Here is a 23,872-nt window from a genome sequence, read left to right as displayed (position 1 = left end):
AAGACGTTTGTCACCGCCCAGTTCCATACAGTTCTCCTATTGGCTGAGCAGTTGCTAGGAGATTGTACTTCCAAGTTTTGAGCAACAGCAGAAAAAATCCATGAGAGCAGGGAGCAGACTTGTGGGAGCAGTTTTGATCCGTGCAGAGAAAAAGTTGTCACGTGAGAAGACAATACCAGTGAAAGAAGGTTAAATCTGAGCGCAGAAACAAAGATTTGAAGGAGAACAGAGTATATTTAAAAGAGAGAGCAGACATTTTGAGTGCACGCATTACAAGTTTTGAGAGCAATAATATAAAATCTTATTCTCAAATTAAAAAGTTGGTCTCTTGATATGAAATTCTGCTCTCAAATTGAAAGTTCAAGTGCTCAATTTCTGGCACTTTAATTCTTCCATAGTTTTCTGGGCATGTCCAACCGGGAAGAGACCTAAAGGTAGACCCAGGACACGGTGGAGGGATGTCTCTCACCTGGACAGGGAACGCCTTGGGATTCCCCTGGAGGAGCTGGCCCAAGTGGCTGGGGGGAGGGAAGTCTGGGCCTCTCGCCTTATGCTACTGCCCCCATGACCCGACTCCGGTTAAGCAGATGAAAATGGATGGATGGATGAATGGATGGATGGACATCCCAAATATTTATGGATGTCTTTTCAGCTCCCAGCTTTAGTCCGTGAGGCAGACACCTTGTCTACTTTTAAGACTAGGCTTAAAACATTTTTATTTGATAGGGCCTATGGTTAAAATCTGATGTTAGCCCAGATCTGGACAAGTGGGGGAGTAGAGGGAGGTGGAGTGTACAGTCGGTAAAGACGGCTCTCCCTTGCCCTGCCTTCAACATGCCTCCATCTAAAAGGCTAGGTCATCCAAAGTTATCTCTGTAGTTATGCTGCTATAGGCTTAGACTGCTGGTGGACACACTGACCACTTTCCACACTCTACTACTTTCTTCTACAATTAGCTCTTTAACTGTATTGTTTCCTGCTATTTCAGCTGTTAACTTTATTTTTTCTCTAAGTGTTTTTCTCCCCAGAAGAAGCTATAATAATGTTCTGCTGAGCTGTGGTGGCCTCATGGTGGGGGCCATCGGCTAGCACACTGCTGCTAACCACTTAAACATTCTCTCTCTCCTGATAATAACATTTTACTCTCTTTGACATTGAATGTGCTACTACTAGTTTACCTGTTTAATCATAGATTCACTAGGATGAATACAATAAAGTTCATCCCTCACCAAATAGAATATTTACTAAGAAATCACAATATAACCATAGAAACATCTCTTGGTATATATGTAGAGTGTGTGGATGTGTGTTTGTGTGTGTGTGGGTTGGTGTATGCATGTGTCTGCTCTGTCTTCTCGATCCCCAGTGAGTCATGGTGGATGGCTGCTTATACTGAGCCAGGATCCTCTGGAGATTTCTCTCTGTTAAAAGGGAGTTTTCCTCTCCACTGTCGCTGCATGCTTGCTTAGTATGAGGATTGCTGTAAAGACTCTGACACTAGTCAGTGACTCGATGCAACCTGCTGGGTTCCTTATATAGGAAACTTTTTTCTGATTGGCTTAATAATAAATAATAAATAAGCGTATCTTTGGAACACCTGGCTGCTTGAATGAAACTTAGCCAACATGAAAACAATGACATAATCATCATTATTATTATTATTATTATTTTTATTATTACATAAATATTTAGCAGAATAGCATCACTTTTTCAAAAGGAGTTTTGTCAAAATGGGCACTATTTAAGTCACAAACGTTTAATCAAAATTCATATGCATTAGTTTAAAATTCACTGAATAAATCCACTGGTGCGTCGTGCCAATCCGAAAGTAGACACAATTGTTTTATTTTGAAACTCCAACCGGAAACGCGGCGCATACTGCGTCTCTCGCCTTCCAGGGCTCGGACGGAGGACGGAGGCGCAGTCCTGCTGAAGCAGCCTCGCTCTGGAGGATGGGACGGTACCTTAACGACTAATTCGTGCCATTGAACGGCCTGCTCAGCCACCTGCCGACCAGTCCGACCAGCAGGAGTTACGCGCTCTGCAATCATTCTGCACCGAATGTAAAAACAGACGGGCTTTTATTTTTTAACCAAGCACCCAAACGGTAAGGTGATGAGCAGCATCCCCATCCTCACGGAGCGTTAAGGCGAGACAGTGTCGGGAGCTATTGTGCTCCACGGTTCGCACAAAAACAGAGAAATTAGGCCATCCGTTTCCAGCGGATTATGACGTTATTGACGCTCTTAGAATATTTCTTATTATGTGTGTGTGTGTGTGTGTGTGTGTGTGTGTGTGTGTGTGTGTGTGTGTGTGTGTGTGTGTGTGTGTGTGTGTTGTTGTAAATCAGATAAAGAACAGGCCTGCACACGGCTGCGAGAGTTAATTAGAGGCCGGACAGCCTCCCGCAGACTTACAGGCTCCTATTATCAAACCCGCTTAGATTTATACAAATGTCGTAATTTAATCTGGTGAGGACAGTTTTGTTATATTAGGAAGCAGCGCGTGCAGGATGGCAGGTGCTGCAGCACTACCTGCTCATGGAGCATCTTCGCACAGGAGCAGTATTTTAAGGGTCATGAATTGTATGCGCCCTCCTCTGCTGGATGGGTTTTATTCTACAGGGTCATATTTGCAGGTTGGCTGGTGGTCGTGTTCACACCTAAAAGGTGCTGACAATGGCGGTGCTCCTGGCCCAAAAAGTCTACCTCATCAGTCACAACCAGCGTTTTATTGTTTTTAAATTATTGCAAAGCAACACAGAATGATCTGCAGCATTTGTGTTAATGCTCCCCCACTTGTTTAATAGAATTTTTGTCTGTTTAATTTCAGCTTTTTGCAGCCATGGAGATTGTCAAACATCTAATTAATGACACCATACAGTTCTACAAGTGGACCCTAACTATTGCAGGTAAGGATCACACCTTCTAAAAAGTTCCACCTTTGACTTTCATAATCAAAATGTCTTCTTGAGCTTTTTGTGGGTTTTTTTGTTGTCAGCGGTAGGGCTGTCGCGGTTGAGGAATTCCTCCTGCGGTGATTCAGGGTGGCTTAATATTGCGGTGTGCGATATTATTGCAGCACTTCTTTTTTTTATTGCAGTACTATCTAAACATAAGGTTTACACATTTAAAAAAGGTTAAAATTGCCGTGCCTTCTTTAATAACACTTTACTGAATGCAGATCAAAGGGCAGTAACAACACAGATCGCAGTAACGTTTGTTTCTCCGACAGTCGGAGTCCGACTGAACTTAAAGACAACAAAATTCAGGAGGTTAAACTTTTAAATGCAAATTTGGCTGCAGCATCTAACAAATAAGAAACAAGTCCCCATGTTGTTTAGTTGTTTAAAATCAAGCATAAAAAAATTACATGTACCGGGCGCGCGCGCGCCGGGTGGCGGACGCACTATAATTTCACTTTCACACACACGAATGACGGTGATTTATAGCTCGGTCACGTCCTTGTTACTTACAAGCAAAACCAGCATGTTAACCATATACGGTTTGAGACAGGATCTGAGAGGGGTGGCAACATTTCCAGCAACACTGAAAACCCTCTCGGATGGTGCGCTCGTTGCACTAACACACACGTACTTGCGTGCGACTCTGGCGAGCAAAGGGAATCTCTCGGTTGCATTCCTCCTGCAGGTAGCGAGTGAGCTCCAGCTCGGCTCAAACTCTCTTCGGGACGGTTGCAGAAGCAGTGCTTGTCCGGGACTTCAGCAGGTCTCCGAGCGTTTATTATTATTTTTTTGCCGCTGGTGGCAGCTCTGTCTCGGCCAAGGACTCTGGCTGCGCAGCAGCTGACGTACTGAAAACCAAAGTGCTCCCAAAGGAGCGAAGTGACGTTTCGTTTTGATACCAGTGCAGCCATCCTTCTCAACATGCATCATTGAGTTGAACCAAGTTCAGTAATCGCGGTGGCCCATGATGCAGCGCGGTGGGCTTCTTCATATTGCGATATTTCATTTTTGCGGTTACCGCGACAGCCTAGCATGGCACTCCCCCATGGAGGCCATATTTGAACCCCTTTCCTCATTTTATCGCTGACAAAAATGAACTTTGACCTTAAAATTAACCAAACTTTGTCAACAGGCTTTAGATGTTGAACATGGCTCCAGTAGCATCGCTAGCCTTTTTCACACTGTTGTGTATTTTGACACAAATCTAAATAAATGGGTATTTTCACAGATTTGATCACATTTCATAACAAAAAGCTGCATTTCTGCCTCTAAACTCATCATAAAAACAGCAAATTTACAACAGTTGACCACAGAAATTTATTTAAAATGTTCCAATTGTGTTTTTTGAGCTGTAAGCAGCAAATATCTCAGTATGAATAAGATTAGGTTTTATTCGTGACTATTTTCTTTATCTTACGAGCAGCAAAGTCAGTTTGAGCGAAGCTGCAGAAGGCAGAGGTGTGTGGGATTTTATTGGTGCATACATAGCTGTATCTGTATTTTTGAAATGAAGAAAAAAGGAAACAAAGTTAATTGCTTTTTCTGTGTTTTTGTGGAAAAAATGCTATAATTTTAAAGTGTATAAATAGAAATGAAAACAATTCCTCGCAATAATGTGAAATAAAACCACAAACTTCTCAAAGGATCATAATTTTTAAACTTTAAAAAAACTAGACCAAATTGCAAAAATGTAGCCTCAGACTGACCTCTGGGGAGTATCTCATCCAGAAGGATCAGCTCTGATGTGACATGACTCTGTCCTGACGCCCTGTCACACTGATGTGTAACGGTGTGAGAATATCTGTCCTGCAGACAAACGAGTGGAGAAATGGCCTCTGATGGACAACCCGCTGCCCACTCTGGCCATCAGCACCTCTTACCTGCTCTTCCTCTGGCTGGGGCCCAAATACATGAAGAACAGAGAACCCTTCCAGCTCCGCAAAACCCTCGTCATCTACAACTTCAGCATGGTCTTCCTCAACTTCTTTATCTTTAAAGAGGTGGGTTCCAGATGTTTGTGACTCGTGCTGCTGCTTGCACTGCATCTCCTTCTGATCCTTTAGATTCTCACTCACCGTTTTTGTTCCTTAGCTGTTTATGGCAGCACGGGCAGCGAGGTACAGCTACGTTTGTCAGCCAGTCGACTATTCAGATGACCCCAATGAAGTCAGGGTGAGTGTTTGGATGTTTCACATCACAAATGTTCACTGTCCCTCACAAGAAGCTTTCATGATGATGGAGCTGCTGATGTAGCACGATTAGGGCTGGCTGATGAAGACACCAAACTGCTCTACATAGATTTACACTCTAAAAAATAGATGTCTAGTTTACTTCACCAAGTTATGTCAGCTGGTTCCACTGAACTTAATCGCTCGAATTTAAAGGAGCATGGGGCAGGATGAAGAAACGAAACTCATTAGCGACGCACTCGGCGCTGTGAGTAACTGCAGCCCGGCACGAGAGCGCGCACAAACTCTTCACTAGAAAAAAAAAAGTTACAGTGATGTATGGCCAGAGCGCGGCTCGAACAAGGCACCGTGTCGAGCAATGAAGTAAGTAACATTGTTACTTTAGTCTAATATTTGTATAATTCCATGACATTAGCTTTTTAATTTAGCCATGACACTCGTGATGTAAAGCAAGTGCTCCTTCCTATGAAATATTCATAAGCCAGTTTTGTGACTGGCGAGCAAGACAGTAACATGATGCTACTTTATTAGCATAAGGCTTTGTGGCTGCAGGTGATTTCTGATGTTTTTAGACCAATTACAGTTATTATTTTGCACTAAGCTTACTAACAAGCTAATGTTAGTTTATACATCATGTAAGAACATCCAATTTCAAGTCAATGACATCATTTGTGAAACAAATTTCATTACAGGACAGGCATCACAACAATGTAAATAAGAACATAAATATCAATGTTTAGTTCAAAAAATGCATCAAAATAAAATCATAATATCAACAAGACCTACAGGGTAGTACAGTAATTTTTCCATTACTGTCATTGATTTTCAGGAATTCACATTGGAAGGAGTGATGGAAGACAGTTCAGATGGAGTGTGCCCGAGCCTGCCACAGACTTTGATGTGTCGTGGGAAAGTTTGAGACCAGGGGCTAAAGGAAAGGGGAGAGGAAAAGGTCGCTCCGAGGGTTGGGGAAGGACATGCTCAAGGGGTGAGGGCAGCAGGTTGAGGTCCAGAGCTCCTTCAAGAGGACCAGGGCGCCGGGGTAGGCAGCGAGCAGCTTTCAGAGAAGAGGACCGAGACCGGCTTGCACAGCTGAGAGCTGCCAGTATAGCTGAGATGCAGGTTGGTTGTAGCCATTTGTGTAAAAAAAGTAAAATAAAATAATAGATGCTAAAAACGAAAACATCACTCACTGGAGATATGAATCTAGTCATGTAAACATATGCACTTAAATTCCTAGACAGCTTTACAACACCTGAGCCAGGAGGAGATTATATTCTCGAGAGAGTGGTGACCCGTCTTCCAGGGGTGATGCTGGATATCCTGGAGTTTCGGCAAGAGACGCCAGGACACCGTCTTCCTGAATGAGGGCACCCTAACCCAAAAATCCAAACCGTTTATCTACAACTACAGTAGTTCCAAAACAGCACAATACCTCAAAATAACTTTAGCTGAAGACAGCATTTTCACCCAAAAATAAACAAACTGTTTGTGCAATATATTTATTTTTATTTATGTACAAAAAACAGTTCTGTTATTTGCATTTGTACATAGTATTTTTTCTTAATTTCTAATAAATCTGTGTGCATGAAAGAAGTCATTCCTGTCTTTTGATGCTTCACGTACCTGGGGCCTTTATGGAGAGAGAACAGCAGCATTAGATCATACATAGATTACATGAGAATGCAATTCTGGAAACTCTCGAGTTCTGAAGTTGACCTGTAAAAAAACAAAAGCTACAACTTTATAGATTATTAGGAATCACACTTTTAATTGCCTTCTCACCCACAATTGTCATTTCTATATGTAAATTGTCAGCTTTGATATTGACACTTTAGCTTTTTTGCTTATGAAAATGTTATTAATATACCTAAAGGTCAGATTGGTGACATCCTTCAACCAGCGTCTGTTGAACATGATTCGTTGAAGAGCCTCGTGTGGTGGAGATCATGGTACCATGAGCTCTTTATCACTGGTCGTTGCATCAAGTGGTCCATGGTCACATTTGCCACGGGTCCATTCATGCTTCCCTGTGACATGGTGAAGCACACCCACCCACATGTCCTAATAGAAAAAATAAGTTTTATTTGAAAACTTTACATGTGACAGAAGCGCTCACAAACAGAAACACGAGAGCTGGCACTATTATGAAAAGAAAGGTAATTATGTCAATGTGCATTGTTGTCTTGTTGTCCAAAAGATGTCACAATACTTACATTAAACATATCACGATGTTGTGCTTTCTGGCAGATGTACCAAAATTGGTTGAAGATGTCATTCAGCCACACAAGAAGGATGGAAATTCCCTTTAGGATCCCAGTCTGTGAACAAGGATAAAACAACAATTCCATCTTTTAGTTCTTTTTAAAACATAGAAGGGTTTTATTTACCTGCAACGTTTTGTTTGCGGCTGCAAACTTCGTCAGCCTGACAAAGTTTTCATAACAGTTCTATTCTGTTATGAAAACAATAAATAAAAGTAGAATTAATATATTGTTTTAAGACTTTGGAGTTTAAAAAAAGAGTGTAGATAAGAATAGGGCTGGGCAATATGGCCTCAAATCTATATTGCGATATAATCGGAAGCATGTGCAGTAACGATATATATATTGCGATATATTTTTTCATCTGTTTATAGATGTCAAATTGACATGCTTTTAGATATCCTCATGTGGCAAATATATGCCACTTGAGGCATATAGGCCTCCTCCTCCGCCCACTCCATGCTTGCAGTCACCGCCATTCTGTTGTCCCATTGTCAGCAGGGTGCACATCTTAGTGACGTCATGTGTTATCACAATATCGCCGTATTGCGATATAGCCAAAAACTATCATTACCCAATTTTATATCATTTCTACCTTATATCGTTTATTTTGCCCACCCCTAGATAAGAAGACATTGCAACTCACACACTGTTGAGTAAGTTGTTTGCTTGGTCCTCATCAATTTGGACTGCATCCGTAGCTAGATCCATGGATTTGAAACTACAGACAACACAATAATATTTGTTGTACGTAAAGATAAAAACTAGAACTTACCTGAAATGGTACTGATTCTAAAGAGATAAATGTGGAGCCTAATACATCTGTCATTAATTATTTCTGCAAATAACAACAATCTGCTGTGAATTGACACTTCACAACATAAATAAATATATATAATGACCTATATTTGCTTATCTATTGTGTTTTTATCTTTTTTGCACAGCAGTAATTTCCTGCGTATATGGCAAGACTTCTCATGAACAAATTTACCTTTCTTCAAAAGGATCCAAATCTAGGTCATCAGCTAAGGCCTCAACACCAGCCATTAGACAATCTTCCCTGTAAAGATAATGTCAGAAGTGTTTGGTGGTGTGATGTTAGTTCTGAACCAAGTGTGGATATGCAAGGTGTAATTTAATGTATGAAATATCATAGCACAAAAACGTGAATATTTGTTTTACAGAAAAGATACTAACCCCTCAGACACAGGTTCAGTTGGAGATAATCGATGCGACATTTTAGCTGCTGTTCGCTTACTGGGTGTTGAGGTTGACTGCACATTACCTCCCTGAATTGCAGTTTCAGGAGCCTGCTTCTTCCGGTAGCTGGAAAACACATTTTTAAACAAAAATGTCAACAAGTTGGTTGAGACTCTACACCTTCTGTTTACATAGATCAATAACGGCTAAGCTTCTTTACCTGTGGCACAACTAGTAATATGAAAATGCAGGTCAGTTATAAAAAAAATTATTTATCATTTTCACAAACATATTTTATTCTGACCTACATTCAACTGGACAAATTTAGAAAAATAAACACAAACTTCTGCACAACTTTACTTTTAGTCAAACGTGTTGTTATGGCTGACTTATTATTTATTCTTATGAATCCTAATTTTATTTATTCTCAGCAATAGCGCTAGGGAAATATATTCCGATGGGGTTCTGTTACACAAACCCCACGAATAACATTATCTACTAAAGTAACAGTCCTGCTTAGAGGTTGGACTGTAGATCAAATATGACATAATTCTAAAGACTCATCTTTGGTTTGGAAAATGTCCGTTCTCTTCTACAAACTGAAGCGTGATCGCAGCTAATATGATCGCAGCTAACATGCTAACGCACGCTAGCTCTCTCCGGCTGAGCGGTATAATCAAATCAAGCTCTGTTTACTTTTCTCGTCAGAATAAACGGAACATCCATTTATCTCCAAACACATGCGGCGTGTCGTCCACAAAAAGTAGAAGTGATCCGGTAACTCCTTGGTTGCTTTTAGCTTTTTCAAACTAATCAGGAAGCCATATGCTAAACACCGTTAGCTTAGATAAGTTTCTTGTTCATCTGCACAAAGATTTGTTAGATTACCTAAATCAGCATTATCTAAATCCATAAGTTTTATTTTATTTTCTCAAATTGTGCAGATACAGCTCTGATGTTTACCTACTCGTTACTGAAACCTACAGAAATAAGGAGACCAACACTTACCTGGTCACTAGAAAATGCGCCATGTCCGCATCCTTTTTCAGGCCCAAATCCAGTTGAAGCAGCCTCCATTCTTCCAGAGCGTAACCAATAGATATTCGGGTCCCTGGCCGACTTTTATCATATTTTCTTTTTGACTCTCGAGATACCGCTCACAAAACCTTCTTCTTTGTGCCACTCTTTAGTGGGCTTTGAGTTGCGCTTGGTCGTTTGCTAGTTGTAGAATCCATTTCCAAGGTTCTTCCTCTTCTGTTTGGGGTTTTAACGTGGCTAGTAGTGAAAGACGCGTTACCGTCACCTAGCAAGCTTCCAAATGTTTTTCCGGGTTTGAACCTTGTCGAGAACGCGCTTGAAGCGTCAATTAACGTCACATCCGTAAAACAGCGCGGGAAATTCGGATCAGGAATGTTTTGCATTTTGCAGCACAAAGCCTGATTAACAAAATGGAATGATAAACTGGTTTCATCATTCTTTTTAGTTTAAAATGCTTCATCACCCATAAGCTTCTCAAGAATGAACATGTACTTTTTGTTTTTGGACAATTCCTGCCCCATGCTCCTTTAAGGTACAGCAAAGATTTAACTTTAAAGGCACTTTACGGAGTTTTGAATTTTTATGCTCGTGATTGCCCCCTCAGGCCAAAAGCGTAACAGCAGCTTCAATAGTAGGCTCGTGCACGAGGCGCACATGCTGTACGTGCACACTCCTTAACGAAAAGAACAGCTGAGACAGTCCTGTGTGTGTGTGTGTGTGCGTGTGTGTGTGTGTGTGTGTGTGTGTGTGTGTGTGTGTGTGTGTGTGTGTGTGTGTGTGTGCGCGCGTGTGTGTGTGTGTGTGCGCATGTGTGTGTGGCCCGGAGGACAGAGGACAGAACGCGCAGCTAATTAATTAAATAATTTGGTTCTGTACCTTTCTCTTCAGCACAGCCGGCAAAGGTTTATGATGGGTCAGTCCTCCTGCATGCTCAGATCATTCCATTCCCTTGCTTGAAAAATATTTCCAAAATTAAAGTTGAACCCACACCTTTTTTATCTGTGAATTCAATGCCATTCGGTGAGTCTCAAATAAAAATTTGGGCATCTTCCTGTAAAAAAAAAATGCCATTAATGTAAAAAATAAACTCTAAATAAACAATGTTGACATCCAGAATCGAACCCAGGGCTTTTGCACTAGTCCGATGACTTACTAGCTGAGCTAAAGTGCCAGTGACATCTTTTGTATCTGTAACATTTGTATATCTTGATGACAGCTGAAACAATGTTCAAAGACCGTTTCGGAGCGAAAATGGCTATTTTGTTGCTAATTTGCAGGAAATATCTAGAAGAAAGTTCTACAGAAAGTGGCTAAGGGTCCTCAGAAATGTAAGTTTGTCACTAGGCGTTAAGAACAGCGACAAAGTCGCTGAGTTGGCACTACCTCACTCTCTGCTGCTAAAGCTACTGATAGCTGCTGATAGCAAATGCTACGGGTTATGCCTGAGCGTGAACACGCATGAAGCAGCCTGCTCGACCCGAGCATTTTCTGTGATTTTACAGAAAAACGGGCAATCACAGTAAAAATGCCAGGGCTCATTCTACAGGACCAGGGCATTGCAGGAGAATGTATGAAGAAGAAATTTATTATTTCTATACATGTTTTGGCCGTCAAACTTCCATAATGCCCCTTTAACGTTAACAAATGAGAAAATACTAACTTAGGATGTGACTGGTGCTAGAGTAAAATTAAATAACATTAGTTTTAAAAATGGGCTGCTCTTTGATCCCTCACCTAGGACCTGTTTGTCATGGGTGACCCTACCAGAGGCATGAAGCCTCAGACAACGTAGCTCCTAGGCTTATTGGGACACTCAACCCCTCCACCACAGTAAGGTGGCAGCCCTGGGAGACTACCCACCCTTGTTCGAGGCCTTGGAGGGGGTGCTTGAGAGTGATCTAATTTCAAGTGGTGTTTTGTTATTGGACTTCTGTGCTAGTCATGGTTTGTCCATAATGAACACCATGTTCAGAGATAAAGGTGTCCATATGTGTTCTTGGCTCCTGGATACCTTAGGCTGCAGCTCGATGATCTACTCTGTTGTCATTTCGTCTGACCTGCGGCCGAATGTCGTGTACACTCGGGTGAAGAGAGGGGCGGAGCTGTCAACTGACCACTACTTAGTGGTGAGTTGGCTCCGATGGTCGGGAAGATGCCAGTCAGACCAGGCAGGCCCAAGCGTATTGTGAGGGTATGCTGGGAACGTCTGGAGGAGTCTTTAATTCCCACCTCTGACAGAACTTCTAAAACATTCTGGGGGAGGTGGGGGACATTGAGTCAGAGTGGACCATATTCCGTGCTTCCATTGTTGAGGCTGCCGACCAGAGCTGTGGCCGCAGGGTCGTTGGTGCCTTTCGTGGTGGCAACCCCCAAATGCACTGATGGACACCGGCGGTTAGGGATGCTGTCAAGCTGAAGAAAGAGTCCTATTGAGTCTTTTTGGCGTGTCCGACTGCAGAGGCAGCTGATGGATACCAGCATTCCAAGCGGAATGTGGCTCGGTTTGTCGCGGAGGCAAAGACCCGGGTGTGGGAGGAGTTCGGTGAGACCATGGAGCAAGGGTTAGAGTTAGGGTTCGAGGAGATTCTGGCCCACCATCCAGCACCTCAGGAGGGGAAAGCGGTGCACTACCAGCGCTGTTTATAGTGGGGACGGTGTGCTGCTGACATCAACTTGGGACGTTGTGGATCAGTGGGCAGAATACTTCAAAGACCTCCTCAATCCCACCAGCACGTCTTCCAGTGAGGAAGCAAAGTCTGGGGACTTTGAGTTGGGCTCTCCAAATGAGGTTGTCAAAAAGCTCCTTGGTGGCAAGGCTACAAGGGTGGATGAGATCCGCCCAGAGTTCCTTAAGGCTCTGGATGTTGTGGGGCTGTGTTGGCTGACGCGGCTCTGCAATATCGCGTGGACATTGGGGGCAGTCCCACTGGACTGGCAGACCGGGGTGGTGGTTCCCGTATTTAAAAAGGGGGGCCGCAGGGTGTGTTCCAACTACATGGGGATCACACTTCTGAGCCTCCCTGGTAAGGTCTATTCAGGGGTTCTGGAGAGGTTGGTCTGTTGGATTGTCGAGCCTCAGATTCAGGTTTTTGTCCTGGCCGTGGAACACTGGACCAGCTCTATACCCTTAGGGGGATACTGGAGGGTGCATGGGAGTTCGCCCAACTAATCTACATGTGTTTTGTGGATTTGGAGAAGGCGTTTGGCCACGTCCCTCAGGGAGCCTGTGGGGGGTAATTCGGGAGTATGGGGTACCAGGCCCTCTGACACAGACTGCTGGGTCCCTGTATGACCAGTATCAGAGCTTGGTCCGCATTGCCGGCAGTAAGTCGAGCTTGTTCCCAGTGAGAGTTGGACTCCTCCAAGGCTGCCCGTTGTCACCGATTCTGTTCATGACCTTTATGGACAGGATTTCTAGGAGCAGCCAAGGTGTTGAGGGGATTTGTTTTGGTGGCCTGAGGATCAGGTCTCTGCTTTTTGCAGATGATGTGGTCCTGTTGGCTTCATCAGAACGCAATCTTCGGCTGTTGCTGGAGCAGTTCACAGCTGAGTGTGAAGCAGCTGAGATGAGAATCAGCTCCTCTAAATCTGAGACCATGGTCTTGATTCAGATTTAAGCCGGGCGTACACTGTGCGACTTTTTCACTCGCAGCGTTCAGCTTCAGCTCAAACTGTACGACTTCCTCGCAGGGCAGATCTCACGAGTCGTGTGCTCACACTGTACGACCCAGTTCTCGCATGCGACCTGACTGCTCACACTGTACGTCTGGTAGCAACACGTCGGCCCTAAAAATTTACTAGAAATAGCAGTTTTTACTCAACACGTCAGACTTTTTTGTCTTGCCTGTTGTCCTTCGGGAGTGCTGCAGGAGGACACACAGGGATTTATGGGGGTTGGATGAGGAAAACGAAATAAAGAGAGTAAATCTGTGTTTTGTGATCAGTTTAATTTGACATGAACACGACAAACACGCTTTCTTGACAATCTTTGTGAGTAAAAAAAAACGTGTAGAAACAAAAACTAACAGCGTGTGTTATTAGGGAAATAGCGAGCGACCAGCCGGTGTTGTGCCATAAATCGACTCGCTGCCAAAAAATGATTAGCCACTAAAGGAAGGAAGGGGGAAAAAAATCAAATCGCTGGAGAATTGTTTATTTACATTTATACAACGTTTACATTCAATACAGGGCGCCATTTTACATTGTTTATTTATTTTTTAGTATCAAGGCTGTAACATAAAGAAAGCCAGTTCTTACCACAAACCATCTTTCAATCGCAAATATTGCAAAAAGGATTAATATATCCTCATTGTGAACGTTTAAGACAAATAGCAACACTTAAAACAACTTCCGAACTGGAAAAAACTAAGCTAATCATTTTTTGGCAGTGAGTCGATTTATGGCACAACACCCGCGTTGATGCAGGATTGCGCGCGCATGCGCCGTGAGCGGTTCTGATACTTTTTGGATCGTAGCTGCTCGCAGCTGCTCGCAGCGCCGCTTCAACAGTGCGATACCCTCACGAGGGACGAGCAAAATATTAAACACACCAGAAGTCCCTGCGACCTCACGACTGCTGATCGGCGGCTGGTCACGTGGTGTTAATCGCCTCTCGTAACCCCCTGTACACTACACGACCGCTCGGCGCAAAACTCGCCCCGATGTCGTGGCTTCTCGCACGACTGGAAAATCGGCTCAAAAAAGTGAAAAAGTCGCACAGTGTACGCCCGGCTTTAGGGTTGTCACGGTGTGAAAATTTAACCTCACGGTTATTGTGACCAAAATCATCACGGTTTTCGGTATTATCGTGGTATATTTTTTAAACGTGTTACATTTTCAGACATCTAAATAAACCCTGTATATCAAGGAAAATATTGTCCTCAGTTTGTGTCTAAATTTTGCCTAAAATTTGTTATTTTGTAATTATGTTTTTTATTTGTTTACATTTTTCCCTTTAGTCTTTAAAATAGCAACATTTGCCCATAACTTCTTAATTTTTGTCTGTTTGATGTCATAATTTTAAAAATATTAGATCAGATGATACTCAGTACTCAAGTAGCCTTCTAATCAGATACTTTTTTTTTACCCTTACTTGAGTAATAAACCCTATGTCAGGAAAATATTGTCCTCGGTTTGTGTCCTTCCAGTGAGCTTTGCAGATGTGGGGAAATGTCATCAGGCAGTAATCATTGTTAAATTCATAATTATTCTCAGAGAGACCAACCCTTATCTGCCCCTGAGAGCCCCATAATGCATAGCGTCATTTCAATATGGGGGTGTCCGCGACACGGTTTACATGCAGGTAGCGGCGCTGCGGCTGCTTTATATAGCGACTCGTTGCATTCTCCCTCAACCCAAATCCTCGGATCACGCATTTTAGCTAAAACGCTAACGTTAGCTTGCCTTGCGTTGACTGTAGAGTTGTGGGTGATGGTCACGCAGATGTGTCATGAGATTTGAAGCGTTGCTGCCTTTCACAGACACTTTTTCTGCACGTGCTGCAAACAGGATAGCCGTCTTCTATCAGCTGTCCCTCGGCATTCTTCAAATATCCAAAAAATGCCCGTACTTCCGACTTTGTCTTCTTTTAGGGATAATAAATGTCCTGAGCACTGCCGTCTCCTCCTTTGGCCATTATTTCAGCTTTAGCTTCAAGAAAGTTTTGGTTGTAAACAACAAAGTGCGCATGTGCCGCCGGCAACTTCTGCAGATGATACGGTGGCTGGTAAGGGTCACCGCGCCTACACCGCGGCCACGGGAATACACCGAGATAATATATATTTTTAAAAACAAGACGGTTATTATTATTGTCAACTTTTTTACCGGGGTTTACCGCTACACCAGTTACCGTGACAACCCTATTCAGAAAAGGGTAGAATGCCTTCTCCGGATCAGGGATGAGGTCCTGTCCCAAGTGGAGGAGTTTTAAGTATCTCGGGGTCTTGTTCACGAGTGAGGGAATGAGGGAATGATGGAGAGTGAGATCGATAGGTGGCTTGGTGCTGCGTCTGCAGTGATGCGGGCATTGTAGTGGTCTGTCATGATGAAGAGAGAGCTGAGACAGAAGACGAAGGTCTCGATTTACCGGTTGATCTACGTTCCTACCCTCACCTATGGTCACGAGTTCTGGGTAGTGACCGAAAAAATGAGAGGGTGGCTGGGCTCTCCCTTAGAGATGGGGTGAGAAGCTTGGTCATCCGGAAGAGGGGCTCGGAGTAGACCCGCTGCTCCTCCACATGTGGTGAGGTTTTCCGGGGCACGTCCAACCAGGAGGAGGCCTAAAGGTAGACCCAGGACACGTTGGAGGGATTGTGTCTCTCACTTGGCCAGGGAACACATTAGGATTCCCCCAGATGAGCTGGCCCAAATGGCTGGGGAGAGGGAAATATGGGCCTCTTGACTTCGGCTACTGCCCCCACGACCCAAATCCGGATAAGTGGGAGAAAATGGATGGATGGTTTAAAAAATTTACTTATCCAACATATATCTCTGACCAAGAATAAAGGACAGGCTAAAGAAACAGTCCTCGCTAAAACTTTCTTTACAAATATACTTCAAAGTCTCCTTCAATAAAATGACTGTGCTCTGTAGGATCAGTGGTTGCCTTGAGCTTTTCTAAGGAAGTTTCAGGAGGAAGAAGGTTTTCGAAGGAGGGGTCACAAGAGGATCACGAGTCTTAATATTCATGAACTACAAACATATCTCACAACACAACTCTTCTGCTGCTTCGTTTTCTCTTTTCTCTTGGGTAAAAATGTTGCAACGTTGATCCACAAATAACCCAAGCCTGAACTGAGTTGCTAATGCTAATGTTAGCTTTTACTAATCATGAGCTCTGTTCTCTCCTGGCCGCTAAACTAAAACAGCCTTCAACAGTCCCAGGCCCAGGTGGGCGAATGCTAATTTTCTCTGTGACGTAGCATTATCAGACCTGATCGCTTTCCTATTATTTCCTGTATGTGGCTAACGCAGGCAATAGGGGCTGGAGACTGCTTTTACGTTCATCGTGCGTGTGAAACTCAGAGTGACCAATCATATTTAAAAAAAAAAACAAATGTTCAGATCCTCAGGGAACAAGCACTTTAAAGCAGGAGTGCCTAACCCTGGTCCTCCAAAGCCACTGTCCAGCATGTTTTAGTTGTTTCCCTGTTCCAGCACGCCTGATTTTAATAATTGGGTGATTGAAACTGTGTCATTACTTGGAATCTGCCGGAGGTGAGCACAAACTGACGTAATGGTGCAACACATTCTCACTCCCAGCACGTCAAAAACAAACGCTTGGTCAGCCACCCTCCACGCCAGACCTCTGACGCCAAAAGTGCCCTTTTTCGTTACTTATGTGCGAAAAGGGTTTTTTCCCTTATTTGACTGCAGATCCCAATGCAGCATTACACTGACGCGATGGGATGTCCGCAGCCAGGGCACCAAACAATCTCATTGTACCTCACCTTAACCTTATCCTCTTATTTAACCTTCCCCTCACCCCTATCCTAACCTTAACCATCTTGCTAGCGAACACGTTAGTGATGTGTCGATCGCTCTAAAAGCCGGCTCTATGAAGCGAACGGCGGGAGCCGCCTCGTCATTGGTCGAATTTGGACCGAGCCAACGCGAGGGGGAGGTTTCAACTACCACGGTGGAGGTTAAAGTAGAGGGTATTTGTAACCTCCCCCTCGCCAGATGGTATGTTCTAACGTTCCCCTTGGGCGGCAAATACGAAAATTCACAGTCAGACTCTGACTGTCAGAGTCAGAATGCATGGGAAACAAACGCTTGATCACAGTGAGAGTAACATTTTAGGTAGCAAGAGGGTTAAGGTTAGGATGAGGGAGAGGGGAAGGTTATAAATAGTGAAACGTTAAGGTTTAGGTGCGGTTAAATGAGCTGGTTCAGTGCCACATCAGCGGATATCTAATCACGTCAGTGTAACGCTGCATTGGGATCTGCAGTTACAAAAGGGGAAAACCCCTTTTCGCACATAAGTAACGAAAAAGAGCACTTTTGGCGTCTGGGGTCTGACGTGGAGGGTGGCTGACCAAGCGTTTGTTTTTGAGGCGCTGGGAGTGAGAATGTGTTGAATGGTGAAACCCAGAAAGTGGACAATATTAATGACCTGTTAGGTTGGATTAAATCACTAGAAAATTACATGAAACGAGCAACATCTTAATTCCACTTCACCCTTTCACTGAAACGTCACTGTCTTCTTTTAGAAACACGATCCCATCCCCTTTATCTGGGCTCTTGTCCTTTTGTCAGAAAGGCTGAAGGAAGGATCAGTTTCACCTTCCTCCATGACGTCGTCTCGAGTTCGACACACAAACCAGCAGTGCATTATTCTCGGGTGACTGAGATCGAGTTGTCAAAGATGAGAGTAGAACAGGAACATGTGCTCCTCACGCGTCTGTAGCTACTAATTATGATTAAATGTGGGAATCCGACCCCATTGTGCCGTGTTTATTTCTCATCACTTTTTCTTGTTCACTTCTTTCCACTACTTCTGCCTCCTTTTAAAAACAGGTGGCAGGAGCTCTGTGGTGGTACTTCGTCTCTAAGGGCGTTGAATATCTGGACACTGTGTTTTTCATCCTCCGGAAAAAGTTCAACCAGGTCACGTTCTTGCACGTCTACCATCACTGCACCATGTTCACGCTCTGGTGGATCGGCATCAAGTGGGTGGCAGGAGGACAGTGTGAGTGAACCATAATCTCAACATTGTGGCCCAACTGGGTTTGGTTTGTCGTCGCACAGTTTCATAGAAAGTTAAATATGCAACAGGAGAACTATCTCAGAGTCTGTTCTGAGGCACTCAGATCCAACATTTATATGTGTAATCTGTCAGAGAAAAAACAATTATGGCTTACCTCTGGGAAGCGTAACACACAACTAATGACTGCGCTAAATTTGAACTTCAGGTCTATTTTTTTACTCACTGTGCTTCCAAAGTGCTTCAAGTTCAACAGTTCAGATCAGGCCGGACAGGAAGCTAATCACAGAAGCAGTGTAAAGCATCCAGTACATTTCAGAATAAAAGACACGTGCAGATTTAACTAAGAAACAAAAACCGTCATTCCCTGTGAACACTCTGTGGCCCAAGTAAAATAACAGAAAATTACCCACAGACCTTTCGGATACCTGCAGCTGTCGTTCTTCTTGCTTGTTTCAACATGAACTGGTGATATCTCGCGTGATCTTGCAATTCTCCCATGATCACGTGGGACCTTCTATGTGGAACATATTTACAGTTAGGGCTGCTCGATTATGGCAAAAAAAAAAATCACGATTATGGTGACTGAAATTGAGATCACGATTTTTTAGGACGATTTTTCTATTTATGCTGATTTTATTTGTTTTTATTCTGTCATAAAATTGCTCAGGGCACAATCAGGACAAAAATAAATAAGGAACAAGATTATCACTAAAAGAACTCCTGATTCCCAGTATAAAAAGACCAATATACTTATAGCTCATAGTCTATGACCCAAGGGCTATAGAACTTGGTTTAACTCATTTAAGTCTAACCAGTACAGACCCAAATACCAATATCTTGCAAATACTGACAGCAAGAAATATACAGTGGCATTTATAACAAATAAATGCAAATAAATTGATGTTCACAAAATGTTGCATAACATTTATTGAATCGTGTCAAGGTGCTGTAGGAGAGTGCACTAGCACCGTGTCCTCAGAGAGATTAGTTATTATTTATCAGCATGAGGAACTTATTTCTACCTTATTTATAAACTATTTATTTACAAGTCATCCATCAGTTAATGTAATAATTGTCCCAACCACAGCTGCACCCCCCACCCCCCAACCCGGTCTCACAGCAATCAGGGGCAAGCTGCACGTGTGTTTAGCACGCCGCACACGCACACGCACAGCCGTTTTTAGTGGCTCAGGAGTCCGCAGGTACGGTGTGTGTCACTCACTCTGGTTACTCCAACAGGGAGCTGGCTCCGAGAGCCGTTTCAGTAGCGACCGACACATCACTACATCATTCCCTTTCCTAGTGTTCTGAAGAATGGTCCGGAGCGCAGACAGAGCGTTTAGCTAACCTGCAGGAAATGTCGACGACAATTATCCAGAAAGTAGCTAAGGGTTACCAGAGATGTTTCTGAGGTGTTCGCTAGGTACTTTTGAGATTTAAAAAGTCAAGAAGGGGGTCTGAGAAGCTGTCAGAAATAGTGTCAAAGTCGCCAAGTTGGCAACACTGTAGGGAGGAGCGCTTCATTTGCAACTCAGGGCAGCGCAAGTGGGAGGAGCAAATAATCGGCTTGTTTTGTTTTTTATAATCGTTCAAAACTCAGATCGTAATCGTGATTAAAATTCGATTAATTGAGCAGCCCTATTTACAGTTGTGTGAAACATACTCGTTAGGAAGGGACGTGCTGCTGAGGTCGTGGTGAAAACGCATCTGTATTATATTCAGAGCTGCTTACGCATCCGGTGGAAAGTCCAGGCTGTAGTTATTTCACTTTGAACCAGGGATGCCAGATATTATTGATCCACCATTAATACCGACTGATATCTGCATTAAAATGTAATATTGTGTCTTTTAATGACACAGCCTTTACATCCCATACATGTTATACATAAACTTTTCAGCTACCTCTCCTCTTTCTCAAAACATTCAAACATAAAAGATCTGAAGTAACATTTTCAAGATATTTTAGTTTACTTGGCACAACTTGTGGGTAGAAATTTGCCCTGTGTGGTGAACATATGCTGTACGTGGCTACGTGTGGCTAGCAGCTAACAAAGAAATAAAACAAAAACAAGAATCTTCACACAAGGCTTGTTTTTCTTATCTGGAGAACTTGTTAAATGTTTTATCACCACAGCTGCAATTTACAGAAGAAAAGACATTACTAACTAATAAACACACCTTAGCGTCACGCCGAGAGAGAACAAGATTCAGCTGCTGTTGGAGACAAAATAAAAAGGACACTTTTCCTGTTACCAACTTAAATTGAAGTAGTTGTCATTTCGCACAGACGTTTTTTAAAATTTCAACACTGAAGGAGCTATGTGATGTTAGGAACCTAAAATGTTTTAGTTTTTCTTTTTTCAGAAGGGGGGACACAGCAGATATTGGTTTATATTTTGGTAAAAAAGCCAATATCAGTTCTCAGTTTCCACGTATAGCCTGTTTTATTCCACAACGTCGTAGTCGTGAATAATGGTAAATAAATAAATGATGCAATATCCCATCATATAAGGAACAAATAAGGATTTTTGTTTCTTGACTTTTGATTTTTATCAAACGAGAAAACTTGCAAATGTGATGGCTTTAGAGGCAGAATCACAGCAAACTCCTTTAGCTTCCCACCAAAAGTGTGTGAGGGTTAGGGTTAGAGTGCAGTGCCACCCACAGAATCAGGGAAGCTCGTGCTGTTAGCCTGTGTTTTTGGGCTTTCCAATCATAACAGGTTCTACTTTCATACAGATTCTTTTTGGGTTTTGAAATAAAAGAGGGATTTTCCTCCGCTTTTATTCTGGTTTCTGTGCTGAAACATTTTTCTGTTTCTATTGAAGCCTTCTTTGGTGCACACATGAACGCACTGATCCACGTTATGATGTATCTGTATTACGGCCTGGCCTCCTGCGGACCTAAGATCCAAAAGTACCTGTGGTGGAAGAAGTACCTGACCATCATTCAGATGGTAAGAAGGGGTTCTGATTTCCTTTTGAAGTTACAGCATCCAAGGTTAGGATTAGCATTACCATTCTTTATTTGTCCCTCTCTCTTGCATCCCAGATCCAGTTCCACATCACCATCGGCCACACCGCCCTGTCACTCTATGTCAACTGTGACTTCCCCCACTGGATGCACTACTCCCTCATCTGCTACGCCATCACCTTCATCGTCCTGTTCGGTAACTTCTACTACCAGACCTACCGTCGCCAGCAGCAGCCCACGCGTCGCGACCCCTCCTCTTCCTCCAAAGCCACCAAGGCCATTTCCAACGGCAGCCTGAACGGGCTCAGCAAAGCCGCCAACGTGGCGGTGCTGATGGGCAGCAAAGAGGAGAAGCCCCAGGAGAACACTGGAAGGAGAAAGAGGAAAGGACGCGCCAAAAGAGATTAGAGGAAGAGGGGGAGGACGAGCAAGGTGGGACCTTATGCTCTGCATTCTGGTTTTAGCTGAAACAGGAAAGACTTGATTTGAGGAACGTTTAGATGCATGGATGTGTTCAAGTCAGACTTATTTCTTTAGGCCATGATCTGAGGTTCTAGGTTCAAGCTGAGATGAGAGGGGATTTATTTGTTCATAAAAAGTCATGAATAAGATGATAAATATCATAAAATGACTTAAATGAAGCAGCAACATATTGGTTTGTTCATAGTGTTCCTTCTAGTGCCATGTACGGTAGAAATAAACAGGATTTGTAGCCTTCAGATGTTGGGCCTGGACATGAACGCCACGCTGGAAGCAAAGGTTTAACGCTGTTGTAGTCACCAAACACAGCTGGAACTAAACAAAAATACACAAAACAGACACACAAACACGTCAGCTAGAGACGTAAAGCTAAGGTTCTCCATCGTTTCACTCCGGCTAAGCGTGAAAGGCGTTCTCACAGCTTCTATTATTTACTCTGACCTGAGACGTGGGCTCTGACTTTTGAGCTGCCATCCTTTATCGCGCAGTCATATCCAGAATGTGGACAGTGAGTCAACATCAACATGTTCCTAAAACCCAAAAGAACAGCTGATATGGTCCCGCTGTTGCTTTAGCTCTTTTTTCTTGTCTGTAAACTTCTAACCCAGGTTGTACATCCATAACTGTTCGTCATGTGATCAGATGTAACAATATCCAGGATCTGATGATATTCTGTGTTTTCCTGCTCTTACGGAGGAGCTGGAGGAGTGTTACTGATGTTTTCCTGTCTTTTATATTCTAACTTGTGTGAACTCGTTCCTCTCAGACGCCGGAGAAATCAAAGCTGCTGTTATTATCGTTTAGGGTTCCTTTTCGCTCATCCTGCTTGCTTCCTCTCTTTTTTACCACGGTACTATGGCTAACTTCGTAAAGACAAATATCTAAACCTCTTTAAAGGAGTAAAGAGTTGTTTTTTCAGCTAAGAACTGAGGCTTTATTTATGACCTCGGCTGACTTGAATGTAAATTCATCCTAGATGTGAAAAAGGTAGAGACCTTTGCTCTTTGTGTAAAATACAGAGTAGGTCAGCTCTAAATCAGTAAAGCCTGCTTTTGGCCAGCAACCAGCCAACGCAGTCTGTTATTTATCAGTTTGGACGACTCGAGTAAATACCGACTTATCGATCTGAGTGCTTGTTTGCGTATTTGTCTTATTTTTGTGATGTATAGATCACATTGTGATCATTTGTACTCTGTGCTTTTAGAGTAGACATTTGTATGGCCACATTGCTTCTGTTTTTTTTTACTGTCATAAACTGAACTTTCTTCAAAATAAAATAAAACTGAACACCTGTAGAACTTCTTTAATGTCTAAATATTTTTTATTTACATTTATTTGTGTTTTTCTCATCAGACTGTTGACTGACCTGAGCTAGTGCTACCTAGAGCAGCACGTGTCAAACTACAAGAACAAATAAATCCACCAAGTGCTTAAATCAGAATATTTACAATGTTTCTGCCACTAGAGGACCCTGTCTTCCTAAACGACTCCCTTCTGGTGTTTGATGCCAACTCTTATAATTAAGGAAATAAAAACTAGCTTTAGTTTTTATTAAATTGTCTGATATGATTAGAACAGATTATCGTTGCACGTCGAAGAATATTTTTAATAAATCTGTGGGACCATTATCACTTCCCACAGCATGGTGATGTTTGCTCATCTGGAAAAAGGTGGAAGCTTTTCATTAAGATCCATTAAATCTAATAAAGTAACAGAGTTTTTACATTTTAGGAACATCAGTGTAAAATACTCATTCTAATATAAATAAGATAAACCTTTTACATTCAGTTAACATCCCTGTTCAGTCTCATAGATCTCCTTTGAATTTAGACAAAGGTTTCCATGGTTACACCAGCGGTCATTCTGTCCCCACCCCACATCCTGCAAACACTCCCAGCCCTCAGCTCTTCCTAGGATAGCTGAGGTTTGCACTGTGTGTGTGTGTGTGTGTGTGTGTGTGTGTGTGTGTGTGTGTGTGTGTGTGAATAAGTATATTGAACTGGCAGCTATGTCATCAGCAAACAACAGATTAGATGAACATTTGAGGGCATGCCTA

At 42.9% G+C, this 23,872-nt stretch overlaps 1 protein-coding gene and 1 long non-coding RNA gene across 2 annotated transcripts; both read left to right on the top strand.

Annotated features, from left to right (window-relative positions):
- The first annotated feature begins 1,895 nt into the window (after nt 1-1,895).
- On the top strand, nt 1,896-23,118 carry LOC139070035 (very long chain fatty acid elongase 4-like). The gene is made up of 7 exons (XM_070551610.1): nt 1,896-2,107; nt 2,833-2,911; nt 4,778-4,965; nt 5,057-5,137; nt 18,174-18,345; nt 21,192-21,319; nt 21,415-23,118. Exons 2-7 carry the CDS (start codon nt 2,845-2,847, stop codon nt 21,742-21,744), a joined length of 966 nt encoding a protein of 321 aa, XP_070407711.1. The 5' UTR covers nt 1,896-2,107; nt 2,833-2,844; the 3' UTR covers nt 21,745-23,118.
- Nucleotides 5,328-6,750, top strand: LOC139070037 (uncharacterized). Its single transcript, XR_011520697.1, has 2 exons — nt 5,328-6,276; nt 6,395-6,750. It is a non-coding gene; the product is annotated as an uncharacterized lncRNA (long non-coding RNA).
- Nucleotides 23,119-23,872: the final 754 nt, after the last annotated feature.

Source organism: Nothobranchius furzeri, chromosome 5, assembly GCF_043380555.1.
Source record: "Nothobranchius furzeri strain GRZ-AD chromosome 5, NfurGRZ-RIMD1, whole genome shotgun sequence".
Classification (NCBI taxonomy): Eukaryota; Metazoa; Chordata; class Actinopteri; order Cyprinodontiformes; family Nothobranchiidae; genus Nothobranchius; species Nothobranchius furzeri.
The sequence above is the reverse complement of the archived record's forward strand: the minus strand, read 5'-3'. Positions and strand labels throughout refer to the sequence as shown.

Bases quoted from the DNA above. Each gene is read 5' to 3' on its own strand.
- LOC139070035 (XM_070551610.1), top strand. From the start codon at position 2,845: ATGGAGATTGTCAAACATCTAATTAATGACACCATACAGTTCTACAAG. The intron at 4,966-5,056 runs GTGGGTTCCAGA...TTTGTTCCTTAG, and splicing joins ACTTCTTTATCTTTAAAGAG to CTGTTTATGGCAGCACGGGC. The intron at 5,138-18,173 runs GTGAGTGTTTGG...TTTTAAAAACAG, and splicing joins ATGACCCCAATGAAGTCAGG to GTGGCAGGAGCTCTGTGGTG.